The sequence below is a fragment of the Crassostrea angulata genome, chromosome 8, assembly GCF_025612915.1.
Source record: "Crassostrea angulata isolate pt1a10 chromosome 8, ASM2561291v2, whole genome shotgun sequence".
Taxonomy (NCBI): Eukaryota; Metazoa; Mollusca; class Bivalvia; order Ostreida; family Ostreidae; genus Magallana; species Magallana angulata.
The window spans coordinates 38,550,962-38,561,457 of record NC_069118.1 but is presented as its reverse complement, the minus strand read 5'-3'; the positions used below and the strand labels follow the sequence as shown (position 1 = coordinate 38,561,457).

The window sequence follows — 10,496 nt, the reverse complement described above, 5'->3', positions numbered from 1 at the left end:
AGAGGGTGTGCAGTGACCTTGGATCAAGTTTCAAGGTCAAATGTGAAGGTCATAGCCGAATTATATAAAAAAAATCCATGTACAGAGCATATCTTTTTTTCCCTTTGGTTCAATCTGGCTCATTCTTCACTCTCAGAGTGCCTGTAATCAAAGGGTGTATAGTGACCTTGAATGATGTCTGTAGATCAAGTGTCAAGGTCGTATTAAATTACGCAAAATTCTTTTTTCAGAGCATATATATACTTTCCACTTGGCCCTATTTGGCTCTTACTTCACATTAACCGATTTTTTGGGTTAATGGTGTGCAGTGACTTTATAATTTGAACCGAGTCAATGTGAAGGTTATAGCGGATCTCTTTATAATCAGTTTTAGACCGTAGATTATTTCCCATTTGCTTAATCTTGCTCAAGTTGAACAAAATGCCTGTATGTAAGGGGTAACGAGATTGAATTAAAAGTTTTATGTCAGCACCTTTCCACGAGATGAAAAATTGATATGCAATTTCACTATACCATCGTTTTAACATTAGTTTTGAATCAATGATCGTAATAGCGTAATAGCTTTCAAGTTTCTTCAAATGAAGGATGAGGGTTCTTTTAAGCTTAAGGGGAGATTATAAAGAATTCGAGAGAATATTATAGAAATAACTAGGATTAGATCGTTGAAAAATCTTTTCAGAAATAAAATTTAAGAAATTTATATCAAAACCTTTTCAACATACATGTACTAGTAGTAGTACATGTCCCTAGCTGCAGGTCTGTAGCTCCCGGTCTGAAAAAAAATCGGATGGACGACCTTTTTTTCAGACCGGGAGCTACAGACCGCAGCTATACATATCCCCTGATATATGCTATGTTTAAGTTTGTTCAAACTCTGATCCTTTTTGGTCAGGAAGGGGCCAAATATCGTCTTTGATGGGAAAAACTTTGATTTTTGTAATAAAGAAGACGAAGGCTTGAACTGTGAAATTGTTATAATATTTAACTAAGATACAGTCATATAATTATGTACTTTTTCTTAAATTTTTTTGCTGCATTACATCCTTCCTAATTTTTCGGAAAGTATAAAAAAAAAACCATGAAGCACATACATTTTCTAGAGTGATAAAATCCTTTGATTCTTCTTTGAAATGCCCCTTATCATGTTACAAAACGCGGTTAAGATTAGTAAAAAAAATCCCTCGGAGAGTTTGTATTGCAAATATGAAAATTCACGGAATAATGTCATACTATTTCATTAAACTTCTCTAAATGGACAACATATATGAAAATGTTATCATTGCAATTGGTTTCGATACTCCTGGTTTTTGACTCATTTTTCTAGCATTGGTCGTCCATATTTGGCGATAAAACGGTCAGAAATGCTTCAATTTAATTGAAACTTTCCCAATATGACCTCCATAACTTATTGTGATCTCATATGAAATATCGTTTATTTTTATGCGCTTAAAATGTACATTTCCTTAATATGGAAAAATGCGTACAAAATATAAAACAATTTAAAATTGACATGCTCTGTGAAGCTTGTCTCATCAAAATAATTAATCTGTATATTTTTTAAGGTGCATTTAAAATAAACAAATCTATACATATTTCTTAGAAAATACGTCAAGATTAAATATGAAAAGTTTCGCTGGTATCATGCGAATAGTCCGCTCACAATGGAGCTTGTCTGCGAACTATTCCAACAACCCTCGTAATTTTAAAATATATCTTGTAGCTCTTTTGTAAGATAACGTTAAACAAAATTATCACTGTTTTTATTTGTATTTGATAATAAAGCTAGTAAAGCACAATATATATTTGAGCCGAACGCAGTTTTGCTCAGGTGAGCTGCGTGGCCTCTGGGCCTCTCGTAGTGTAATCCATGTATCTCTTTTCCAATATTTATTTGAGACATTATACAATTATGTATAACAGTAGCAGGAACACGTATTATCAGGTTTGTAGACAAGCACGCCAACCTTTATTACGTGCTGCACATGTGTAGGTATCGTCGCAGAAATAACGAAATACCGCGCTTAGACGATATATGTCTTCGCGATACACAGAATCTGCGGGAGAAGAGCGATGCAAGGTTTTTTTTTTTTGATGTGGCGGTGAATTTAGCCTAACTGGCAGAAGGATATTAAGGCGGCTTCCTTGTGGAATGTTCTCATTGAAAAATGTAAACACTGACGATATATATACGTACAAGTAAAGAATCACAAACCCACTCAGTACTTTTCTTTATAGTTGTCGGAACTATATACACCGGAGTCATTATAATAGTTCCGCGATGTTTTGCCTAAAGATCGTTTCTTGATTCACCACTGTGGGTGCAACATCGTTAAAACGTCTTTGTGGTTCTTCATGCTTTTAATCTGAGACCGAGTTATCACGGAAGTAGGAGACATGGAGGGGACACGGATATACAAGAACTTCCACCAATGGCTGATACCCTCCAGGGCGGTGGTGGTGATCCTTGCCCTGGCCTCGGTCTTTGTGATCGTCGGTATCGTTCTGCTTGTGATAGGGAGGTATATTCATCTGTTTTCTTATTCTATTTGTTCCTAAGGTTCTTATCAGACATTTTTTTCTAAGAAAGCAAACTTATAATTTAAAGCACTTTTCATAATCATTTGAATGTAGATTAATAAAGTTTTTTTCGACAATTACAGTTCATAATATATTTCTGCAAACTTGGTCTCTTTTAATGAATAAGTTATCAATGCAAATATGCATGGAGAGAGAGAGAGAGAGAGAGAGAGAGAGAGAGAGAGAGAGATTTATACACTTTTGACGAAGGCAAAATTATGGTATTCAAATAAATACGAAAAACTCAATTTCTTTATCCATTATATACAACATTCTGAGAACGTATATTAAGTTATAACATGTGCGGATCCAAAAAAATTCCAGGATGGCTGGGCGGGGGCGAGGGGATAATTTTGTTTATTGTAGAGGGAGGGGGGGGGGGTGAGCTATTTCTCGTAACTTAACTATCTGTTTTTGCGAACTTTTTTTTAATACTTTGATCCCCGCATGTATCAAAATGTATACATAAACTGGTGCCACAGAGCAATGTTTTGGCGCGGCTACCAGCCAATAAAGACTGCCGGTGCTATAGATGATTTTTGTAGATGATATCACGAACACTTGACATCAAAACATTTCTTTTTTAATATGTAGAGATAAATCCCTGTTCTATATATAATAACAACGAAGGGCTTGTTAGTTCGCCTTTTTGATTTTTTTTTAGACCTTTTCATCGATCCCCACTTCTTCTTTTATCCGTTATTCTTACAAAATAAATAGCTTATTATATCTCCATTCAACACTTGCTGCTGTTATGTGTAAACATGTTCATCATCTGCATGATTGTCATCGCTCAACTGTTCCGTTTTTCCTCAGAAAATATGCCTCGGAATTCAGTCTACTGCTTCTCATCATATCGCTAGGGAGGCTGCATAATGTTGCATAATTTTTGGTTTCGGTTTCATTTTATGGTTCCACCTCCAACTTTATGTACATATATATAAACCTGTAATTGTTATTTCAGGCCCTAATGCAAGCCCCTCCCCTTTTTATGTAAACAAATTGTTTCGACAAAGCTTGAGGTAGCATAGACTAATATCAGTGTGCAACTTGCATAATACATAGTTTTTATAGAGTTTGTAACCATCTGGACGGAAGAGAGGGTTCGTTTCTACTTAATTTAAAAAAATCAAACATCCATCCACGATTCATTCACGATTGCACCTGTCAGTAATTTTTTCCCAATATTTTGCACATTTTCTTGAGCAGATAAAGGTCTAGCATTTTGTGAATAAAAATATATTTACAAAACACAACTTTACAAGAGGGTCTGATTCAGAATCATTAATATGCTATTTTACCGTATATGAAATACCATTAAGCAAAAAGATCAGGTTTAATCCTACAACCACAATCCTTTTCATATTGGATCAACCATTCCAGCACGATATCCTAGCCTAAGACAAAAATAAACGATTTCGAATCAAATTGGATGTTTGCTTTCTGGTACTCAGTGCAGAAGGTTAACCCATGTGCTGTATATCTTTTTAATAAGCACATTTAAGCAGTAAGGTACTTTAATTTATAAGTTATTACTGATTAAGATAATCATATTGTACATTCCTTATCTACTAAATGTAAGTAATTTTAAAAAAATGTTGACATATTTTGAAAACATCGCTCCTTTGTATATGCATTCCTGGCCGATATATACTTATGTACATTTTCTATTTAAGTATTAAAACTATATAATTTCGACATGTATACACTTGGTAATAATTTTAATATAAGACAACAGATATACGGAAACAGTGTTGGGGTTCGCTCGAATCTATTTTAGTTTGTTTTCGTTGAACAACTATATATAAAGACATTCCTCCCTTTGTGAAGGAAAATTAAGACCAAAATCACCTAATTTTTCTATTCCAAACAGAAATTTACAAATATCTAGTAACTAATATGTCTCAACTTCCCCGAAGATTGTTAAACATATATAGAACGACATCAATCAAATAAGTCATGGGTTGCCGGTAGGGAATTCGAACAAACATTGCCTATACTGTACACTACTCTCAAAATGCTTGCTCTGTGTCTGGTTCATATCTGTGAGCCTGCCAATAAACATGTGTTATTTGTTATAGTGTTACTATGGATATCGCATCGTAACTCGGCACAAATGTAAAGATTAGCTAGCAATGTGAACTACACTGACAAATTTATGAGGTGGGGGGGGGGGGGGGGGGGGGGTTCTGTGTGAGTCGCGTCTACTTTATTTCTAAAATTAAGTTACGTTATGGGAAAATGTCGTGTCATTCCAATTAGTATGTGAGAAAAAATAATAAGCGTTGAAGCAGAGATTTTATCAGGGTTTTTTTGGTTGGTAATGGTGCATGTATAAGCATGCATGGCGATGTTGTTTTTCAGATGCTTTAGAGGCAAAATTATACACGTGTCCAAAATTAATTTTTAAAGCATTGAATAGGTGAAGAACCCCTACTCTGTTCATTCGTCATAGTGTTTGATTTTTTCGCCCATCATTACTGTTTTGACGCCTTCTGAATCGTACAAAAAACGGGAAAACAAATTTTGAGATTATTAGTTAGATGATAATTTTTACGTTTTACGTACGTATCGTATGCAAGACACTAGTTTTACTCATGAAAGTAAGTGTCTTTAACGTGCTTTACTCCCTTTAACCTTTAAGGTGGTATGGGACACTTCCGATCGAAATAAACAATAAAATCAAGCATACTTTTACAAACTTTTTCTTACAGTGTAGCTAGTGCCCAATGGATGAGAGCGTTAACTACACATCGGCAAGTCATGAGTTCGATAAAGCTTTTTTACCTTTCCCAAAAAATTTAAAGCATATATTTTGGTCAAAATATTGTCAACTTTAAAAGTTTTAAAACGGTGAAAGCATTTTGATTACAATGTTCTTTTATACACATAAATACCGACAAGTGTCCAATACCACCCTAAGTGCGTTCAAAACATTTACCACTTAAATTTGAGATTTTTGTCTACGTGCATTAACTATTGCAAATCTCTATGTAATCTTTGAAGCATATTTTTATAACAGATTGATCCATGCAAGCATTTTGCGTTATATCGCACAGTTGTTGTCGTGCCAAAGTGAAGGAAATAGGGGCGAAAAACAGTTGTCGACATTCAAGCAAGAAACTCATCGAAGCAAACTCACAAACAGAACGCAATCTTATTTCTGCAAAGCCATCTTATATAAGATATATTACTAAATAAATTAAGTATTTTGGAACACTTAAAATTATTTTCCCTAATCCCAGTAAAAAAATAAACCACTCGACGTTTTATGTTATCTAGGTCACCCATTCCTATACATTGTCGTCAATATTCACCTGACACGATATTTAATACTTACTTTTCTGAAATTACTGAACCAATATGTACTAAATTTGGTATAACCTTTAGCTGGTGGTAAAATGTGCAATATTCTAAATCCTTATTTACCATTCCCGGTCTTTTATAATTTTCTCTACACCTGGTCATATACACACCACAATTTAGGTACAAACATATGTATGGTGAGCAATTGCATGTAGTTAGCCTCTGCTGCAACAGTTGTGTTTTTTTTGTACCCCAAGGTCAGGTTTCTGTTGCAAGCAATAGGCTCTAATAATCATATTCAAAATCTTTCTCTATATTCAATATTATTTATAAGATTTGTAATTGACTGTTAATAGAAATATGCTCGGTTGTTAAAATCCATAGAAGTAGGGACGCAACCGCGCCGTCTATGTTCTTTAGCGATCAAACATATCTCCGTATAAATTCAGTAACAGACTCAGTGTTTTGTTTTGTTGAGGACCCAAACCTTTCTTATATCAATAGATTAAAAAATCCATGTGTGATGAACAGGCACGGTAGCATCAGGGGGGGGGGTCTACTTTTTCTCACAGCAAATAATTTACATAGTAAAAATTGAATTACCATGGAGTTGCCCCCCCCCCCCCCCGGCAAACGAAGTTATAGATATACCCCCCCCCCCCCCCCCCCCCCCCACACACACACATTTTCAAAATCGATGCTACGTGCCTCATGAAAAAAGATGTATAACAGTCGCCATGTTACCTTATATTATATACGTATATATTATATTGTACTGACTCGTAAACTGTATATTTTGTTTTGCCACTTTCTGACTTTAGAAATATAGACGACAATCACTCGACGGGTTTTATCCAATGACGTTGCGCCACTTTAGTTCGAGACAAAACAAAAACTACTTGTAACAAACACGCTGAATCATAATATCTTGAACTCCTCTGCAAAAATTGTGAAATTCATGACATCTGAGTCAGGTGAATTGGGCGTAGCTCTATTTGTCATATTGTGAAGACATATTCGTTAGATATTCCCATGTGCTTTTAGGCGACAGTTTCTAAACTTTATGTTAAAAAGTACGTGTGACCATGGCATAGTTTGCGAATTAAAGAGAAGAGTGAGTCAGAATGAGAGAGAGAGAGAGAAAGAGAGAGAGAGAGAAAAAGAGAGAGAGAGAGAAGAGAGAGAGAAAGAAAAGAGAGAGAGAGGAGAGAGAAAGAGAGAGAGAGAGTAGTGATCTCTATATTTTTTTTCAGTACTGTGTCGACCGTCATTGGAGCTTTACTATTCACCCTTGGTCTGCTTCTGGTTTTGTCCTGTTTTCTGTTATGCTTACACGCCTGTTTTGTGATGTACGTCAAAGACCAATCAACGCAAACACAAGATGTAAGTTACAGTTACGTAGGATCTAAGGGCCTTTTTTCTACAAATTTATTATTATTGGAATCTTCATTTATCTCAGTATGAATTAATAGGACTGAGATATCGGAATCTCAAGGATCTGAATTTTAAAAACAGATTGCACTTTGTACAACAAAGTGGCACCGATATATGGTTCCAGTGTTAATATATAAATAGTGCCTGTTTGGGAGGGTAACAGTTGAAATTGACACCCCGAGAAAACCATTGTCAACCGACGCGAAGCGGAGGTTGACAATGGTTTTCGAGGGGTGTCAATTTCAACTGTTATCCTCCCAAACAGGCACTATTTATTTTGTTATACTGAATGTCTTTTTTTTTAAATTTTTAAGAAAGTTTTACTGCTTTTATATAGGAATAACGTGAATTCTACAACGAACCGTACGCGCATAATTTTCGCGCATGTAACATTTTTTAATGTTACCCGTTGCCAAGTGCGTTGCTAACGCTGAGGGTAATAGTAAATATTATTAACTGCGTCTTAACCAATCAGATTTCAGTATTTAACATGAAAGTATAACAAATTCTATTAATAACTGCTTATGGCCAAGATTTAGACTATTATGTTTACATAATTATATTTAATTTGACAACTTATTTTCGACTCAAAAAGATCATATGGATTGTCGGATCACTTAGATGAAAAAAAAAGGGCCGATTATTTTTCCTCTTTAATTTTACACATGCAAGTATCATCTTTAAATTTCAATCGTTTACTAATACATCAGGATTGACAAGCGTGATCGAGATGCAGACTAGTTTCCATAGCGATTATATGTTGTTGTTTTCTGTAACTAAATTTCTTGCCTATGTAGTAATGTCTTCTGTATTTTTAGAGCGATATCAACACATCTTCAAACAGCAAAAGAGATTCTGATCAAATTCCGACATACGCTTTTATTGACAAGAAACCGCCACCTTCACCTTCCAGCATCCATAACGGTCGAGTTGCACCAAAGAAATTCGTGACCATTGGTGGTTATGCATCCCAAAACAACGCAGCAGATTTGGGTTCTCATTATAGGACAACTACAGAGTATGGAACTGCGGCTCATGAAAATAACAGATTCAATTCTAAATATCCAACATCTAATGCAAGACAGCAACAGTTTCAACAAGGGCCTCAGCGAGTTGCGCAGCAATCGTATGCTTTTCCAATGAACTCATCGCATCCAACACCATATAGCACTCTGAAGCAACAAAATCAGAGACAGCAACCAATCGTACAACAACAGCAACAACAGCAGCAGCAGCAACACAATGATATCCAGCAAAGCAACTTTGGATTTAATCCGTACGCTGAAGACATGGATTACGATAATCCAGTGGAAACTATGCCATTGATGGCAGAAAAACAGCAGTCTGTTCATTTCAAAACTTCAAACGACGACACGTTTGAACCAAAGCCTCTTGTTTATCCGTCTGCCAGACGACCTATAACCTTTGATCAAATGTCGTCTTCAAAGATGAGCATTTATGACAATGTGCAGTTCGGTTTAGATTCTTTAAAACAAGACAGAGAAATTGATTGACTTGTCTACAGTTGCTTCGTTTAAGCACATTAGTGACTATATGCATTGAACAGTTTAATTATGTTCCAAATACCCTACTGTTGATTTGTATCATTTTTGGCTAGTTATGAAACAAAGCATAAGTTTAGCCCGGTCATAGGAAAATTCAATGGTATAAATTGATTTTAAAATAAATTAAATGAAAGTAAAGATAAAAAAATTAGAGATTTTATATATTTTAAAAATTTGATTAACTCACAATTTTTTTTAAAATTTCATACATTTATTATTTTTGAAATATAATTTTATTCTGATTTTTGTATATCAATATATTATTGCATTTTGTAAATATAATCATTGCATGAACGGAAACAGGAATTGAACGAGAATATCCGTCTGAGTGTGAATGATAAAGCGTTTCTATGAATATAACTGTAATTATAAATGTTATAAAATATTATTTTTTGTATGTTCTTTACATTACGCATGCAATTACATAACATTTAGTGAGTAATTTAGAAAGATATTGAATAAGAAATTAAAAAAAAAAATCTATTACAGAAACCAAAATAAAATAAAATAAAAAGCTGCAAAATTACGCATTAAGATATTTTACATTGGTCTCCATAAAGCTCAATTTTAAAAGATGAATTAGAAGTGTTCGACTTTGTTTAATTGTTATTTAAAGAAGATATGATACATATATATATATATAATATACACGTATTTCATTTAGATAAATATATATAAACTCTACATGTACCAAAAATAAAGGATTTGGTATTTAAAATACTTTCTGTTAGCATTATGCTTAAAAGAATATAATGAAGTAATTATAAGTCAAGAAGATCCAAATGAAGTAAACCTATATGGAAATGTAAATACGAAGTAAACCTATATATGTTCATTTTAGTGGGGCATTTAATACCGAAAAGATAAACTGTCCCTTCGTACAGGTAATTATATTCTCAAGCTGCATGTCCATGCGTAATAGTAAGCCTTCGCCAAGACCATATCTTGTACAACCCAAGTTTGCCTGATACATACACAGTTTCTCTAATAGTAATTTGCTTATACAGAAACAAACAAGATTTTGCTCAAAATATGGAAGCGGATGATACAGGTTTGTCCGATGTCGTCAGCATAGTTACTTTCACATGTGTATGAAGCATTAAACGAATTATATGATTGTATATACTGTCCAATGGGTAAATAATGCTTTAGAAAGTTAAAATCGGACATAAAAATTTTCTTTTGAAATTAGATTTTCTTGCTTTAGTATATGTAAACTTTTTTTGTGGGATAAACATTGAAACAAATTGCTTAATTTGTTTAACACTTAGAGCAACTATATACATGTAGAGCAAACAGAAACTCAATTTGTTATTTCTTCCATAGAACTTCAAACATACCCTTTTTCCCAAAGATCGAAGAATGCTTTGTCACAATCTGTCTTGATGAGTTAGTAAATTGGCAGGAAGCAAGGATCCATCGTCTTAAGTCACTGTCTGGAGTTCGCACAACACTCTTCTCCAGATTGGAGAGGATCGCTCATCTTGGTCGTGGTTTGATAATTGGAAGGAACCACAGAATTAACATATGGCGTTCAGTAAAAAGAATGTTGACTGAATGATAGTCACTTTTCAGTCACATTTCAGTCACGTGACAGTAGCATTTCAGTCACAT

General features: G+C 34.4%; 1 protein-coding gene across 1 annotated transcript; it reads left to right on the top strand.

The window, feature by feature from the left end:
- Positions 1 to 1,887: 1,887 nt before the first annotated feature.
- Positions 1,888 to 9,276, top strand: LOC128158381 (uncharacterized). Its single transcript, XM_052821170.1, has 3 exons — positions 1,888 to 2,519; positions 7,137 to 7,266; positions 8,136 to 9,276. The coding sequence occupies exons 1-3, from the start codon at positions 2,395 to 2,397 to the stop codon at positions 8,829 to 8,831; spliced, it is 951 nt and encodes a 316-aa protein (XP_052677130.1). The 5' UTR covers positions 1,888 to 2,394; the 3' UTR covers positions 8,832 to 9,276.
- Positions 9,277 to 10,496: the final 1,220 nt, after the last annotated feature.